Genomic DNA, 18562 nt, shown 5'->3' with positions numbered 1-18562 from the left:
TAATTTTTTGCAGTTTAGAATTAACTTTGATTTAAAGGTTATAAGGGATGGAATGTAGACAGGCAATACCCGGCACTAGATCTGAACCATGAAATGGATACCAATGATTCACAATGCACACTTGCATCCTCTTGCTCACATACAATGGACAATTTTGGAGTCGTCAACCCACCTAACCTCTAACAAAGACACAGAGAAAACAAGAAAATTCCCTAAAGATAATGTACAGGTTAAGATTCAAATCTAAGACTCAGTAATTAAAAGGATGCAGTACTAATCACTGTGCCGTTCTTCTGCAAGAAAATGTCAGAGGAAAAAATACAATGCTGCAGGTTCAAGTGAATTTGCGGATCTTAGCATAAGGTTTTTGTTACTCTTGTTGCATATCAAGCCATAAGAAGAACTGGTAAACTCCGCAAATCTTAAACTTTATGCCCTTTGTCATCTTAATACATTGAAAACAAAATGATTGAAATGAAGACAGATACATGAATTGTGACTTACCATAAACTGGGCCACTGCTTTGATAAAAAACACTCTGTCCTGTTCAGTATCAATATCTGTAGGGATATCTGTCTGTGGTTCGTAACTACAATTTTGGGGGAAAAAAATGAAACACTTAAGTCAGAGATATCCCACAACATGTGGATTCAAGCTAGCTCTAAACAGCCAACAGTGATAGTTAGTTTCACAACACTTTACATTAGCTCTTATTATATGTCCTAACACACTGCGTACTGGTCTGACTATAGTTAACTCAAAAGTGTATATGTTAGCACAGGTATAGGGCAATATTGTATGGTTACACAGCAGATGGCATAATAATTACAGTGTAAACAGAGCATTATAAGAGATTTCTATTGTTATGTGTCACCATTTGTTGCTATAATGTTCTTCACCAAGGGCTTAGAAGAAAAACCAATATATGTATCAATTACATATTAAATTATCAAAGGACTGTTGAGAAAAGAGACAAAGAAAATTTTATCATGATGTCAGTCTTAGAGGCTTGAAGCTTAGACTCTAAAAGACTTAAATAAGAAGAAAATCAGTACCTTTGAATTTGTTCTGCACTGCAAATCACATTCTTTAATACAGTAAAATGTGTTTGACTTGATTTTTTAAGCTCTGTATATTCTGAGCATACACTCTCTACAACTCTGGAATGGAATAAGCCAATTCGGTAAGAGGGTGGATGAATAAAGAATTTTTGCTTTAAATGTTATTAGATTTAGATCTAAATCTTTATAATAGACTTGTTCTGCAAATGTACAACATTGTGGAGAAACGTGGTGCTGTAGCTACCAAAGGTGCCTCCGTGCTTCAGGATGCTAAGCTCAAATCACAACCTGTTTGCTGGTTATGTGAAGTTTGCAATTGCTCCCTGTGTATGTATGGGACAGGTGTCCCAAGATCTGCTTCATAAACAAAAAACGTGTTTGGGGACATTGTGATTATACGACTGGATATCTAACATAAAGATTATGTGATACAAGTAAATTAAAAATTTATTCATGGATGGCTTTGTTATTGTTTGCTGTATGTTTAGTGTTAGTCCCCATTCAAACCTACTGTGTCAAGAACTCTGTTACTTTCATTGTCCATAGCAACAAGAAATTATTTTTTTTTCTCTCTGCCATCAAGAGAAATAACACAGGGTAAGGAGCAGATACGACTTTTTAGGTTGAAATATTCCTTTATATTGCACTAGTCACAGGGGACACCACAACTACCTTAGCTTTGTGGTCATGCGATGTTATCAGCCATCACCAACCCCAAAAGTGATTTGAGAGTTTTGTTCAGAAATACTCTAATATCACAGTTTAAAGGTCATTCCTTAAAACTGAAGTGCCAGAATGACTGAAGCCAGAAACAGAAACAAATAGAAAAGAGGTGAGATGGTATGATTGAATGTGGTTTCGGTAAGTGGAAGCTACCACACCGGACAGAGAGGGTAACAACAATCTGCAATTCCAAGCCAGGAAAGGGGACAGATGTATGGTTTTTGTGTACTTTGATACTTTTTGTTCTTCCTTTGTTAATCTCCCTTCGCTCTTTTTTTAAGAAAATAAAATTTTTGGTAATTGTCACCCTATTGCATGAGACCCTCTTATTCTGGGTCTCAGACATCTAGGTGGTACTCTCTTTTTTCACTATGGCTACAGACACATAGTAAATAATAGCACTGTATAGATGCTTTCAGTTCTAAAAGTTCATATTGTTACCATGCTGGAAGCAAACATTATATTCCATAACCAAGAAGCAATTAAAAATAAAGTTAATAAAACTGTATCAACAAACCGTTTCACTAGCCAGGTCAGGATCTCTGCTACCAAAGTGAAGTTTGGTGTTCTGAAATTTTCCATGGAAATGAGTCGTGGGTAACCCAATGCCCTCATCATCTCCGTAAAACCTAAAATTGAACAAAAAAGGCAGCTTGAACAGTCCTGTAACACCTGTCCTACAAGGACATTGTTCCTGTACAATTTATTTCACAATAATCAATAGATTGAAAAGAGCAGTATGAAGGTAAGTGTTTATTTCCGACAGGTTTCACTTTATGGACAATATGTTTGGCTTCTTTTTTAATGTACATATAGTTCTTATCAGCATGACTTGCTGTGTCTGGGCAGATGCCTTCATTTTCCTTTTTCAAATATAAATGCAGTACAGATCAAGAGTTTTATTTCAGAGTGAAAGGAATGGAAAGTTTATTCATTCAAGCTACAGCCTGTGTGAAGTCAAGTACGCCATATGCTTTACCTTTTTACAGACCAGGTCAATAAAGAAATGTAAGGTACCTGATATAGTCAAAAATAAAACCAAGTCACGAGTGACCACCTCTGTTAAACTAGATAGCTTCTTGTCATCTGAAAGAAGAACATCTGGCTTATAAGCACCAAAGGCAGATGAATTTCAGATTTATATAGTCATGTGTACATATTACAATTAAATTCTTACTTACACTGACAGTGACAATATATCAGTACAAGACAAAGAAAGCAAGGCTATCAGAAAGTAGGGTGCTCCATTTATGTAACTGTAGCAGCGGGTGCTCCAGGACTTTCCAGTACTCCCCCATCCATGCCTAGGGCTTCATATGGGCTTTGACTGGCACTAAAATAAAGGTGCTGGATATCATTATTACTTAAATATATTAAACAGCAATTCATAAATAATAATATATGTTTACTGTGCTTCCCTTTGTATAAAGATCTGATGTTATTCATTGTGAGAGATATAAAAAAAAAAAGTAATGGATTTCAGGAGGGGGAAAAATACATTCTCACAGCAGTCTATGCAACTGTGTGTGTTATATATGTCTTGAATTGAAAATAGTCAGGTCTCATGAGGACCAGGAACTGAAGAGGTAATGTCGCAAAATCATTAATACACCTTATAGTATAGAGGAAGGATTTGAATGTACAATATACTGTATATCCATCCATCCATCCATCCATTATCCAACCCGCTATACCCTAACACAGGGTCACGGGGGTCTGCTGGAGCCAATCCGAGCCAACACAGGGCGCAAGGCAGGAACAAACCCCGGGAAGGGCTCCAGCCCACTGCAGGGCACACACACACACACACCAAGCACACACCAAGGACAATTTAGGATCGCCAATGCACCTAACCTGCAGGTCTTTGGACTGTGGCAGGAAACCGGAGCACCCGGAGGAAACCCACGCAGACATGGGGAGAACATGCAAACTTCACACAGGGAGGACCCGGGAAGTAAACCCAGGTCTCCTAACTGCGAGGCAGCAGCGCTACCACTGCGCCGCCTATACTGTATATATAAGCGTAAAATATGTTGAGCAGATGTATATAGAAAGTAAAAGTATAACAATATTTTCAGGCCCGATTAATCTAAAACGAACCTTGTGGGCAATGAAACCTTTCCAAGCAGCATCACATACAAAGCAGGAACCTGTCAATCATAGGGCTGGCCTTAAAAGTATGAAAAGGTCATATACAGTTATTTAAAAAAGTAAATACTAAGATTGATAAACACACCCTTGAAATCACAAACAACTGACTGCTGAAAGCTAGTCTCCTGCATATGTCATAGCTTCTTTAGCAGAGATGTTTTCCATGTAATCTTGCTGTCAAAATAAACATAATCCAATTTATTAAATTTAAAAAAATCTAATCGCTCAATAATTTCTACCTAAATGATATTAGTGGCTAATAAATACTTATTTCTGCCACCAGATTATTGTTAATGATGGTGGCATATTAGCACAGTTATTTAATGCTGCAGCTGCTTCCGACATCACTCCAGAGTCTGGAGTTTAAAATCCTCTCTCTCTGTGATTTTTTTCCACGTACTCCAGTTTTCCTTTCACATGCCAGAGAGGTGCCCATTATGTTACTTGACTACTTCAAATTTGTATGCTGTAACGGATTGCAAGTATATGGGTGTGCATGACTGTGTTCTGCAATAGATGAATGCCCAATCCAGAATTTGCTCTTGCCTTGCGCTGAAAGATGGAAGAATAGGCTTCAAGACCCCAGTTTTGATAATTGATGAATAAATTAACCAATCGTTAAAGATATCACTCAACTTACTCCTGAGATCTCTGAATGACATACTAATAAATCCTTCAGGTCTTTGGTGACTCAACTGGAATACATATATGAGATTCTGGCTTCATTCACTTTCTCTGAATTCCTGAAAAAACAAACAAACAAAAAAAAAGGTAAATACCTCACAAATTTCCAACACTACAATCTAAGAAGTGCACAAGGCTAATAGCACTCACACCACTACATTCAGAGTCTGATTTTATTCAGAGGTCAGAAGTCTACTCAACAGTCACCCATACTGACAATTGCATGAAGGTTTCTTTATAAATAGTTGGCCAAAGTAGCCGACATTGCCCAGGTATAGCTGTAGAATGTGTTAAGGTAAAAAAGCAAAGGTTTATGTGTTTTTTAAAAGGGTGACCCTATTGTTATTGCTAACTGTCCATTTGGTCATCCACATTGCCTCTCGATCAATGTCTCTGCTCTCGTGAGTCGAGAATTTGTTCTTTTTGGGTCTGACTGGATTCCAGAATTACAGTAACTCCATTATGGGTTGTAACAATGAATGTCGTCACATCTGATTCATCCTCTTAGTTCAAAATAGACAATTCGTAGTGCTTAAATGATAAAGAAAAGCCGAGACATAAAGGTAAGAATTTTATTGAACTATATAAATGTAAACAATTAGTTTGAACTTAATGCTTCGTTGACAGATTTTGTGCCTTAAGTGTACAGTAAAAAGTGTATATGAGAATCTAAAGAATGATTTGCAAGTTTATATCCATACATTTTCTAAATACTATAAATTCTAAATTGCAGGTCCCAGAGAACCTGAGTCTGTTCTAGCATCAGTGGGCAATAGGCAGAAACCTACCAGGTTTCAACAGGACACTGTCACTGCAGTTGTAAAAGGTATGATTTATCTTCTGGTCATTAGAATCGTAGGAAAAAAACAAAAAAAAAAAAAAAACACACTTTGGTAGGCTGTACGAATTGAAAACATATATGCCGTGATAGAGAAACAAGAATTAACAGTTTCCTGTAGATTTGTACATCCGAAAACACCTAAAATTACGAAGGTATGTAGGGTGTACATACCTTCGTGTGTCTACAGTATTAACAAATATGACGCCTGTCATTTTGGCTTCTCCACCTTATTATTGAACCATCAGGACTGTTGCTTTTTGAAAAGGGCCCGACGTTAAGCGAGACTTTAATTCATTACCTACTATTGTTTAACAAGGTGATCGTTCTTGAAGGGTTTCTTTGTTTCAATAGGTTTGCAACTAACAAATCTGAGAAGTGATATAAAAGCAAAATTGAATTACTGTATATTTACTGGCAGGAGAGGACCCAGATCTCCTAAAACTTGATTAACCATGTTCAGTAAATAGACAAATTGTGTTGGGAAGTTTCGCTAAAGAATAATGTTTTATGAATCCATGGATACATGATATTATACACAAAATTGAAGTGGAGAATGAAGAGTGAGAATTATCTTTTTTCCAAATAGCCGTAAAGACACATCTCAAAATATCAAAAATACGTGCGACAAATAACTACATAACTTTTACGAGGTGCATACATTTTGTAATAAAATAAAAATGTTCAATCAATTTAGCAGTTGTTAAAGTATAATGGAAAATGTCGAAGTGTAACATTACCTTTGTCGCAGCTTTGTTTGTCACCATGGACGCGAACCAGCGAGATACGGTGTGCGAGATGGGACAAACGTTCCATCAGCTGGGATAGCAGCAGGGCGTTTCTTGCCCTTGTTGCCATTGCGACTTGCGCAGAGGAATCGAGGGTATACAGTCAATCATTTGTTATCCACCAACCAAATTTAACAGTTTTTCGAGCTGTTAATTTGTTAATTACCAATTATCTATGAGTAAATGTATATATATATATATATATATTGTGAACTATCGCTTTTATTTATTGTGTACGTTCCCTTGGGAGGAGACGTTTACCAGAATTCGTCACTTCTGCCAAACCAGAGAAAAAAAGGAGTAAAAATACATTTTTCGCTTGTTATGGTTTTATTTGTACTACCTACATATTCAAATGCCCACCTCAGGATGGCATCCTTGTAACTTCAATGATTTGCTAATTAGATATTTGTCTTATGATAAACAAAAAAGTTATTTTTATAGGCAGATTGAGCATTGATTCTAGGTAAATTTTTCAAAAAACAAACAATAGAAAATGTTTATATGCTCATTTTCTTTATTAATTGTAACAAGTATTTTAGCATTATATGAATTCATTTAAAAACTGAAACTATTACATGTTTACTTCAACATTAGAATCTTTACTTTATATGCACTTGTAAAACAGAAAAATAGTGGTCCAATGACAAACCCCTAAAGACGCCACTGGTGATATCATTCCAGGTGCAGAATTCTTCTCTAATCAGTGCTCTTTGTCTCCAGCCTAAAGTGATACCCATGTGCACTTTTTAATCTGCCAGGAGCCCCTCAGGAGGTTTGCTGAAGTTGCCCATGATTCTAAAGTGAGAATATTTTGATGTTCTGTTTAAAAGAATATATTACAATGGTGCCATTGTTAGCTCTGCTGCCTCCTGGCTCCAGCAGCTAAGGCGTGAATCCTTTTGTGGAGTCTTAACATTTTGTCTATGTCTGTGTAGGTTTTTCACTATTACTCTGTTTTGATTGGACATCCCAAAGATGTGCGTCTTAGACTTCCTGGCATGTTCGGATGGGCTAAATTTAAATGAGTGCAATTTTGACTGGCTAGCCTTTCTATTCATGATTGCTTCTTGCCTTGCACCCAGCCGTCATACTATAGGTTCTAGTTTCAACAGTAAATTATTTTTTGAGTGTTTTTTCATGTTTTTTTGTTTTGTTGTTTCAGTTTTGTCTTATGTTTTTCCTGCATTATTCTGGTTTTTTTTTTGTTTATTAATTGATTTGTGATTATTAATTATCATTTTTAGTTTCCTTTGTTAGTTTAATTTATCCCTTCTGTCTTGTGCTAATTATGTTGTTATTTGTATTTTTTTATTTGAAGGTAGAGGGGATTTTAATATGTTTCTCTTAAGAACCTGAAGACAACATAAGATTATTTTAGCCACTGCTTTTGCAGTGGCATTAGCCAGTTTTTCTTGCTGTGCTTTCTGGTTGCTTTTCTGGTATCTTTTGGAAAGTTTGTGTTTCGTTTTTCTTTTTTTGATCACTTCATTTGCTTTGTTTTAATTAGGATTTATTATTATAGTGTTGCAAATTTTATTAATTCTTTGATTCTTCTTTATATATTGGATCTTTGCATTTTTGTATTTTTATATTTTTTTTAATTTAGTGTTTGACTTTTTACATTTTTATGTTTGTTATTCATTTGAATTTTTAGAATTTAGAATTACTGAATTTTGATGTTTAGACCTCAGGTTTTAAAAATTATTTAATGTGTTTATAAAATGTAATTATTATCAATAAGGTTCATTGTGGCCATTGAAAACCTCCCCCAAGACCCCCACCCACTTTGGGTGCATATCATAACACCAGCTCCTTATGGACCTTTATGCAAAATATTGACTAGGTAAATGGATTAATGAATGGTAGATGAATCTTCAATATCTGAACATGTAACTATTTGCTTTTCTACAGAGAGTCAGGGCAACAAAAGTGTTGATCTGCAAGGAAAAGTATTGCAGTGAATAGTGAAGACTGAGTGTTGAATAATTTTTAAACAAGTGAAGGCCACAATTGGAGCTTCTACAGCAGTGCCACTTTTCTGGTACATACCATATACCTGTGGAAATAAAGAGGAGGATTTCAGTGTCCCCTGCTCTGATTAACATTTTTTATTAGGGACCCCTCCAGCCATATAATGTGAGATAACTCATTGAATACCCTCCACCCCAAACACATTCGATCAACAATGGTCTTTGTTGTTATTGCCTCACAAATAGACCAATCATCATTGTAGTCATTAAAACAAGAACAAAGCTGGAATTAGTCTTTAAATAGCTACAGAAGATAATAAATGAGAAATAAGAAAAAATAAGAAACAGACAATCGAACCTCTTAATACCTAATATAAAGGAACAAGGACCAAACAAACCAAAAACTGAAAGGAAGCAAATCTCAGAATAATTCTAAACAAAATCACAAGGGAATACAGAATTTAAACTTTAAAAATAAACATAACAAAGACAAAAATACTGGGCAAGGGGGCTAATTACCAAAGATAATTAAATATTTATAATCACAGATGCTAACCAGAAGATTAAGCTAAAAACCAAAATCCAAAACCCAAAGATTAGCTTTTAGAATTGCTAAAAAGGAGATCAGCTGCAAACTCAGTACTTCAGCATTGTGATGAGGTAAGTGCAGACTTTATAAAAGACCGTTGGTGACCACTATAATTGCCAGCACACCCAAGGAATTAGTGATAACTGGAGGCCCAGCACCCCTTGGATTTAATTCATAAAAAGAACAAGGAAAGGTAGTTGACAAATAAATGAAACATAAGGTAAATTAAACCAAAAATGAAAACAGGAAGACAGGGTGGAGGGGGGCCAGTGGCGTAGCAACTGTGTAGAGCAGGTGGGAAATTCCACAGGTCCCCAAACTAGGGGGGCCTCCTATGCCCTAAGTATCTTTCTTCTTTTCCAAAAATTCCAACCATTTCATGTTTACCAATTCATGCAGCAAGTGCGTGTGATCAGGATTGTGAATGGTGATTTGAAAGAATATGGTTTTAAATCGTTAGACCAGTGTTTCTTAAACTATGTGTCACAACCCAAGTTGGTTCACAGACATGTTTGTGTAGTACTATTAGTTGAGTTTGCCCAAGCCTGTGTTCCGTGGGGTGTGATACACTGCACTCAATTTACCATACTGTTTTTTGTGGTAGTATGCAAAATAATACCAATGATGCATTACTACAAGCTTTCATTTGCATGGCACAAAAATATTAAAAATACTCCCCATGACACCATGTAACCCTGAAATAACCAGTGAAACGGTCAAACTGAGATAAAAAATACAGACAAGCTTGTCAGATGAAGGGAACACAGTGCTTTCAAATGTCCAAATGAAATGAATGGGTGAGACACAAGAATGTGACCATTTTTATGGTGTTATGAAAGGCAAGTGTATATAAGTTGCCAGTGGAAATCCAGGCCTGATCCTCAGGACCATGTCTAACCACTGAACCAAATACTGTACTGGACCTTAGTACCCATTAGAGTCAAGTATCTTCCAAACTTCTTACTCAGATGAGTCATCCACCAGAAACAGAGGATATACAGTGCAGAAAGACAAGGGAGGGGTACTTGTAACTACTGACTTTAAAAGAGAACAACTAAATGATTAGTGAATCCAGAAATGAACTAGAAAAGCCAGGATTTGTCTGCTTCGATCATCTTCTCTAAATATCTTATAGATACCAACGAATAATGGCTCAAGATTCCATAACTAAAAATATTTAGTAGATAACCTTGTCCCTGATATATGCAGTATGTAGGGTGTTTGCCTAAATGCAAACCATTTACTGGATGTTCTGGTTTTCTTCAGGTTCTGATTCTCTAGACCAAATTATTTTTCATATTAATAATGAAAATATTGGCACTAGGTACTGGTGAAGATACTGGGGATATAAAAATATAGCAAATTATACCCATGTACTTATTGAAATGGATGACTGTCTGCAATACAAGATTTCTTTGAATTTATATAGAAATAAACCTAACAAAGTGTCTCGCTTCAGTCTGATGGGAGATCATTATTATTACATCTTGGACTTGAACTTGGGTTATTTTCCACACATGCTTCTAGATGATATCCAGGTGTATAAGAGGCCTTAAAGAGTAAATGGGAGGGAAAACTTTTCCATAAACATAATATAAATAGGAGAATACAGATAAAGCTTATGAGGATGGGAAACCACATAACCTAAATATCGATAATATGAAAATATTTGTTAGACTCCAGCACAAATGAGCTTTTTGAAGGGAATCTGACAAATCTGTTTATTATAACTCCTAGATTGAGGCAAATCATTGGTTACATCAATAGAGATATGTGTCTGAAGTCTGTCAGAAATCAGTAGAGGTCAAAGCAAACCAACACCTTATCAAACACATTTCACACTGGTCTTGACATAGACTTTCTTATCTCAAGATATAGTGTGCGATTTTAACGTCTCATGATAAATTCCTTTCTTTTGGTTATAACTGAATGTCCTAATAATAAGAAATCATGACCCCAAAACAAACTATTCTGGACTGCTTCAGGAACTATTACATCTCTCATCTTCCAAACCTTGTTCATTAAATTTATCCATCCATCCATCCATTTTCCAACCCGCTGAATCCGAACACAGGGTCATGGGGGTCTGCTGGAGCCAGTCCCAGCCAACACAGGGCACAAGGCAGGAACCAATCCCGGGCAGGGCGCCAACCCACCGCAGGACACACACAAACACACCCACACACCAAGCACACACTAGGGCCAATTTAGAATCGCCAATCCACCTCACCTGCATGTCTTTGGACTGTGGGAGGAAACCAGAGCGCCCGGAGGAAACCCACGCAGACACGGGGAGAACATGCAAACTCCACGCAGGTCCCCAGGTCTCTGAACTGTGAGGCAGCAGCGCTACCCACTGCGCCACCGTGCCGCCCCCTTTAAGTCTATGATTTGATAAAATTCTATACAGAATAAAAAATTTTCCAACATAATAATGGGCTTTAGGACACTCAGTTAACTCATGTTTTTGCATCCAGGAATCAGATAAAATGTCTTCCTCCCCATAACAAATTACAAATCTGAATTTACTAATAATCCCAATGGTTCATCTAGCATTTATCTGTTCTGCCATCTTTAAATATAATTTTAATGATCTGGTAAGATTGTAAATATGTGTTTAGTGTCTTCTAGCCTGTGTGTCTTTATTCTTTTATGTCAAATAACTAGATGTGTTCCCCATCTAAGATGGGTTGAAACCTAACAACGCAGTCCTCAGTGTTAATGTTTCCAGTGCACCAAAAATGTTTGTTATATGCCATTTGGTATGTTTGTGATGTGCCATCTTTTGCAGTGACATTGACGTAAATTAGCAACCGGACACACATACAGAAAGACAGACACAGACACATCCTTTTGTTAAGGTACATTTTAAGTCACCAACGTGATAAATGTGTTCTTCTAGGTTTAATTTTTTTGAAAAAACATAGGAAAGTAGTTTTCCTGTTTTATGAAAGCATTTTGACAGACCTGCTTTCACCCTATATTTGATGCTCATGTCTCTGATTGAGACCAGATGATTTAATATGCGTGCCTTAGTAAATAATTCTTTTAGATGATCAAATGCTGCCTAATCTTTGGAAGATCATAAGAATTTCCTTCCAGACTTCTTTGTTAATGATATGACAAGTGCTACAATAGTACTAGAAGTAATAAAGAGTCACCAACAGTAATTTACTCAAATTGTATATGTTTTATGCTCATATAGTATATAGGTTGGGTGGCACTGTGGCGCAGTGGTAGCGCTGCTGCCTCGCAGTAAGGAGACCTGGGTTTGCTTTCCGGGTCCTCCCTGCGTGGAGTTTGCATGTTCGCCCCGTGTCTGTGTGGGTTTCCTCCGGTGCTCCAGTTTCCTCCCACAGGCCAAAGACGTGCAAGTTAGGTGCATTGGCGGTCCTAAATTGTCCCTAGTGTGTGCTTGGTGTGTGTATGTGTGTGTCCTGCGGTGGGCTAGCGCCCTGCTTGGGTATTTGTTTCTGCCTTGCACCCTGTGCTGGCTGGGATTGGCTCCAGCAGACCCCCATGACCCTTTGTTAGGATATAGCGTGTTAGGAAATGACTGACTGACTGACTAGTACATAGGTTATTTTTTTACCCTCTCAATTTTTCCAGTCTTAAAAATAAAGGTGCCACAGTGGTTCTCCAGAGCAATGCCATAGGGGATCCATTTTTGGTTCCCAAAAGACCCATCTGTGAAGGTTCCAGAAATAACCTTTTTTATTTAGATCCATAACAGGCTTCATAAATAGTCATGAATAGATGATAACAGATTTGTCAAATACAAATGGGTTATGATTTTAAAAGGACTCTTGCTGCATACAATAACACAGGCTAAGTGGTTTTCTTAACCTGCTTGTGTTCTATAGGTGGCCTAACATACATGAAAGGTTTCAATTTTTTGCTACATATTAGGACATTTTCAAAGAACAAAGAACCAACTTCATATGCAAAGAACTTTTCCCAGAATTAAATTATTCTTTGTCAAGCGATGGCTCTATGAGTGTACATATTATTCTGTCGTTGTCATCTTAATACTTTAAAGACTTGACTAATCTGAGTGTAAGAATATTAAAGTATTGTAAATATAAACTAATACGTAGATTCCTCAGATATCTTAAAAAGTATTATTTAGGATTGTTTGAAAAACTGGGCATTTGATATGCCACATGACATGACCAGATACTCACACAACTGTTACGTATCCTGATTTTTATCCTTGAATAATAGTGCCAACCAAAAATATAATAAGTAGTGTCAGCATTAAATAAAGTAGCAGTAAAGAGACTGCTTTGAATGTTCTGATTGAATTTTCAGCTGGGAGAACATACGACGTGAAAATAACTACAACCTAAAACTTCAACCATTGACTATTCTGGGTGCGACAACACTTAAGAAACTTCCTCAAAAGAACGACAATTCCCATCATGCACAACGGGCCAAACGTGTAGTTCTGAAACAACAAATCCCATGAAGCACTAAAACAAGAAGCTGGCTTACAAATTTCAATTCCCGTCATGCAATTGTCACGTAAATACGCTAGAAGGGGCGGTGGTTTCCAGGAATCTTGGGATTTTAGGACACCGTCTAGCATTTTACGGCTAGCGTTAGGGGTTGCCCTTAGAAACGGCGGTAGTCGCCGCGGGAGAATTGAGCCGTGTTTTTAATTAGGCAACGGGTTTAACCGGCGAGCTGCAAAGAGGAGGGAAGAGACGCTGGGAGAGAGAAGCTTGACATTTCTGAATTTGCTGCTTTTATTCAGCTCATCTCACCTCTGGTCATGTCCAACGGTAAAAGAAAACTAAAATCAGCAAAGATAAATGTCTTTTATTTAGAGTTTATCAGCCTCTGTCGTATTGTTTTTTACTGAAATGGAAATGATTTAAATAACCATAACTTTCTCTGCCCTCAAGCAAACCGTGTACGCTTTAGAATTTGTCGAGGCTACTTATTTGGGGAAACTCGCTATACTTTGTTGTGACTTTGGAAGTCACAGAGTATTGAGATTTGGCAGCGATGGGTACATTAAAATTCATGTAAAGTTTGGAAAAATGTATTATAGATAAGTGCGATTAGCCTTATGCCATGGAGTAAATGTCAAGAAGGAGAATGTGATTTGAGAGTTAGCTGCATTTGAATTATACAGGCAGTATGCCTCCAGAATAGGCTTGACAAAACAGTAGAGATTCTAAACATATGGACCATGAGAGAACATACTTAAATGGATAGACTTTTTTAAAGAGAGTAATCAGCACTGTCATAAAAATGAAGACTGCAGGTCTTTATATTATGGGTAGATAACTGGGAGCATGTAAACTAAACACCGTGCAGTACCAGCCATTGTCTAACACAATCGCTTGCTTCACTGTGCTGTGTCTTGATACATAAGCGTATGTATTTTAATGACATAGGTGCTATACAACTATATTCAATATTCCAAAAAATCTACATAAATATTTTTTTAAGAAAATGCATGTTGGAGTTAGCAGTGCTTCAGAAATAATTCTGAACTAAATGTCCAAGGCAAAATAAGGCTAAAAAATCAATAGTGCATATGTGCAGAAAACATTTTACAGAAAGGAACCAGCTCATATTAAGAACTTTTAGTGACTCAAGTAGTTTACAAAATTAAAAATGAGAATTAAAGTTTTGTATACTATCCATGGAATATTCAACAGTTACTATTGTAGTTAACTAAATCAAGATCTTGTAATCAAAAAAGTGGGAACAAATTTTATCCTGTCTCATATTAAGAATGTTTTGTGTAAAACTTCACAATTTTTAAGATCATATGTTTGTGCTGTTTCTCTGTAATCTTGTAAATATGTATTTTTCCAGCTTTTGAAGATGTAATTTTTTCAGCAAGGAATTGGAAAGCAGAGTAATTTCAATGAAGTATACAAATAATGAACACAGTATATATAGTTTATGTATAATGACAAAACTCTGTGCTGGCCAGTGCAGTTTTCTACACTGTGGTGTGCTGGGCTGGTAACATCGCTTCAAATTAGGCCCACCAAATTAACAAAAGTAATTAAAAGGACAGTCTCAGTTATGGGACACACTATGGACCCCCTGGAGGTAATAGCAAAGAGGAGAAATAAAACAAAACTGACTGCCTTTATGAACAAAACTTCACATCTTCTCTCTGACACACTAACACCGAGTACTTTCAGCAAAAGTGTTTCATGAAACGCTACTGGAGCTCCTTCATTCCAACAGCAATATGTGTGTATAATGCCTCACTGTGACTGCCAAGTCAGAGGTTTTCTTTTTTTTTTCTTTTTAAAATTCTCTTCCTTTTTAGTTGTTTTGGTGAATGTTCAGGCCATAATGTGGGTGTATATATTTTTATCTGTGAATTTATTTATTTAAAGAGCTTCTGTAAAAAGCCAAATTTCGCCCTGGGGACAAATTAAGTTCTATCTATATACACACAAATATTTCTGTGTCTATAAATAATTATGGTCATATTCTACATACAGTATATTTGTGAATTTCCCCTTGGGATTAATAAAGTATCTATCTGTCTGTCTGTCTGTATAAATTTAGCCTTTATGATGCATTTTAATTAATTCACTGTTTCACAATTGTTATTTAAGTAATGATATAGGAATCTCTTTTTTTTTCCTCTTATTAGTTTGGCAGCACCCGTATGTTAACATCTTTAAGCATTTCAAGGTTGAAGAGTGGAAGAAGGCAACAAAAGAAGGAGATGTCACAACTATCATGGTAAATTCTAATATTGGGCTTTTTAAATTTGAATACAGTACCATCAAGGGATAATAATCTCTGTTTGTAGAGATTATTTTTTGACTCAACATTTACAGGCAAATGTGGTTTGTAATATGGCTCGGTCTATAGCATATTCTACACAGATTTTAGCACTTGACATCTGTGCATACTGTTTCTTTTAGCCTATATGCATGTTCTCCCCGTGTCTGCGTGGGTTTCCTCTGGGTGCTCCGGTTTCCTCCCACAGTCTAAAGACATGCAGGTTAGGTGCATGGGCGATCCTAAAATTGTCCCTAGTGTGACCTTGGTGTGTGTGTGTGTGTGTGTGTGTGTGTGTGTGTGTGTGTGTGTGTGTGTGTGTGTGTGCGTGCGTGCGCCCTGCGGTGGACTGGTGCCCTGCTCGGGGTTAGGATATAGCGGGTTGGATAATGGATGGATGGATGGGAGTCAACACAGAAACCTCAGGCTTTATACTCATAGTTGGTCATTTTTATTCTTTTAATGATACCTTTGCCCAAGACAATATGGAAAACGGTATATATACAAAAGCTTTAAATATTTTAAGAAGATAATGTCAAGTTAAACAAATAAGATGAAAAGTAGAGTACAAGGAAGTGTGTAAATTTCATACTTGGAACATGTCTACAATGGCCCAGTAGTTTAAGTGTTGATATGGTTAGAAAACGTTGTAGGGGTACAGTATAGAGCAAGTATTAGAAAGCATAAACAGTCCTGAACTGCTTTCTGAAGAACCTTGTGTTCAAGATGTGTCTATATTTAGACTAGAAACAGTCTATATAATGATAGATTAGAATTCCCGACTGGTTTGTCAGCAGCATTGGCAAATGCTGGATACTTCATGCAGGCCATAGGTTCAGACTAGTAATACTATAGAAAAGTGGCATTCGGCCGCCTGTAGGTGAGGGCAAGAGTTTTAATGTAAATATTAACAGCAATGGGAATCCTATGAAGAAAGCAAAAAAGAAGTAGAAATATGGCTATAGTGACTTTAGGTCTAGTCAGGCAACAGAATTCAGAATGAATTGGTTAGATGGCAGTTGATGAAGGCTCTGCCAGATTTTTAGTAATCTACCCAAGAAAGATACAGAACCTGAGCAATAAGTTAATTGAAAAAGTTAGTGAGGATGCATTTTCATAAAATCGGCAAAAAGGGGTTGGTTGGTAACATCAAGAAATCAAGGTGGTGTGGTGGTCATATTTATAGCTGATTCTGCACTCTGAAAAGCTTTGTTGTTAATACTGAAATACTGTAATCTCCATTGCGGACTATATCAGTGAAACTAACTTCATAATTGAAGGAGAAATAACATGAATTGTAGTGTTGTAGCAAGAAATATGATGACATTAAATAGTAACAAAATGCAAAGTCAAGGTCCATTGCTATTTTATAGGACAAGACTCTCAAGTGCACAGTGTATCGAATCCGGGGTGCGATTCCTGCCAGCAACTACATTCTTCTCCCCAAGACGAGCACTCAGTCTCTTGGTCTAACTGGACGATACCTTTATTTGCTGTTCAAGCCCACACCTGAGAAACACTTTGTAGTGCACTTGGATGTTGCAACAAAGGTAGGGGGAATAGACTTGTAAATGAAAATCACAATTGCAGTTTATTGTATAAAGACAAGCAGTAGGAGTTTTTGGGTGACTCAGTAATGTTTTGAACAGAAATGTTGTCTTCCTGTTTTTGTGCCAAACATTTATCAGTTTACAAAGTATGCATGTCTTGTTTGGTGTACCCGGCAACTTTATATTTCCCTTGCTTGCCTTGTCATTTTATGTTTGTGGATGAGAGGAGATTGGACCTTTTGTCTTGAGTGCTCTTTATGCCTTGCACTAATATGAGCTGTGACAGGACAGAATGTTGATCAGTCACGAGATATGTTTTGTGTTCCTTGATTTCAGGATTGCCAAGTGATCCGCATTTCATTTTCCAACCTATTTAAAGAGTTCAAGTCAACAGCAACATGGTTGCAATTTCCTTTTGTCTGTGGTGCTGCAAAAGACTCTGTTTATGACCACACCTCTAAGACAGCAAAACAAGGTAATTTGTTTTGAGGTGTTTCATTACTAAAGCAGACATCCAAACCCTCACATTTTACCACATCATATGCTGCTTCTGGTAATGGCTGTATGTATTTCATAAATTAACTTCTTTATGTGATCTCGTAAGTGAGTTATAAGCTGTGTTTGTACAATCACATTTTAGTATAGTATGCATCACTGTTGCCTCTGTGTTAATAAAACGGCGCAACAGTGCTAGATAAAGTCCAGTAAGACTTACCCAAGACTCCACAGTATATGCTATGTGGAAAGACTGAGAATACTGATCATTTTCTTTTCAAATCTGTGTTGATAATAAGTAAGGAGAAATACAACAGAAACCTTTGAAATTATAAAAGTAGCATGATGAATGCCAGCAAAAAAATAAAGAGGAATATGGTTGGAATTTGGTTTGCAGTAAATTTAAGGCAGTTGTTAGGAAATATGTTTCGTATATATGTTTCTTATGTTCTGACTTTGATATGCTACCAAGAAGATAACAAGCAATATCTTTGTATATTTTTTTTAAATAAATATGCAAGAGCACTATTGGGTCAAAAACATGCAGAAATATTCTGGTCCCAGTTGATGTTTTTTCACAATGGTTTCAACATCTTTCTTCTTTTCATTTATCACCAATAAACACATTATTCATAGCATCTAGCATATGTTAGCCTTCCACCTTATAATCTCTTGACCCACAACTGGAGTTGATCCAAACCAGATCAATACATTTGTACCGTTGGTGTTTTAGTTGGTGAGCTTTAATTTAGATCAACCATGTTTGACTTTCACTCCCTGCGTGGAGTTTGCATGTTCTCCCCGTGTCTGCGTGGGTTTCCTCCGGGCGCTCCGGTTTCCTCCCACAGTCCAAAGACATGCAGGTTAGGTGGATTGGCGATTCTAAATTGGCCCTAGTGTGTGCTTGGTGTGTGGGTGTGTTTGTGTGTGTCCTGCGGTGGG

The 18562-nt window shown here is 36.9% G+C and overlaps 2 protein-coding genes across 4 annotated transcripts in view; one reads left to right on the top strand and one right to left on the bottom strand.

Moving 5' to 3' along the window:
* The window catches only part of cluap1 (clusterin associated protein 1), a 61753-nt gene extending 55452 nt beyond the window's left edge, over positions 1-6301 (bottom strand). For both annotated transcript variants that reach the window (XM_051934029.1, XM_028813840.2), the window contains exons 1-4: positions 6198-6301; positions 4576-4678; positions 2302-2413; positions 505-589 (exon numbers count right to left, since the gene is read on the bottom strand). In XM_051934029.1, the coding sequence (XP_051789989.1) occupies positions 505-589; positions 2302-2413; positions 4576-4597 (219 nt within the window). In that variant the 5' untranslated portion in view covers positions 4598-4678; positions 6198-6301. The remainder of the gene's footprint in view (positions 1-504; positions 590-2301; positions 2414-4575; positions 4679-6197) is intronic.
* Positions 6302-13362: 7061 nt separating this feature from the next.
* wdr90 (WD repeat domain 90) overlaps positions 13363-18562 on the top strand; it is a 72210-nt gene continuing 67010 nt past the window's right edge. For both annotated transcript variants that reach the window (XM_051934024.1, XM_051934023.1), the window contains exons 1-4: positions 13363-13591; positions 15442-15533; positions 16949-17125; positions 17462-17600. In XM_051934024.1, the coding sequence (XP_051789984.1) occupies positions 13582-13591; positions 15442-15533; positions 16949-17125; positions 17462-17600 (418 nt within the window). In that variant the 5' untranslated portion in view covers positions 13363-13581. The remainder of the gene's footprint in view (positions 13592-15441; positions 15534-16948; positions 17126-17461; positions 17601-18562) is intronic.

Source organism: Erpetoichthys calabaricus, chromosome 11 (genome assembly GCF_900747795.2).
Source record: "Erpetoichthys calabaricus chromosome 11, fErpCal1.3, whole genome shotgun sequence".
NCBI classification, from domain to species: domain Eukaryota; kingdom Metazoa; phylum Chordata; class Cladistia; order Polypteriformes; family Polypteridae; genus Erpetoichthys; species Erpetoichthys calabaricus.
Note: the sequence above shows the minus strand (reverse complement) of the source record. Positions and strands in the feature narration are given on the sequence as shown.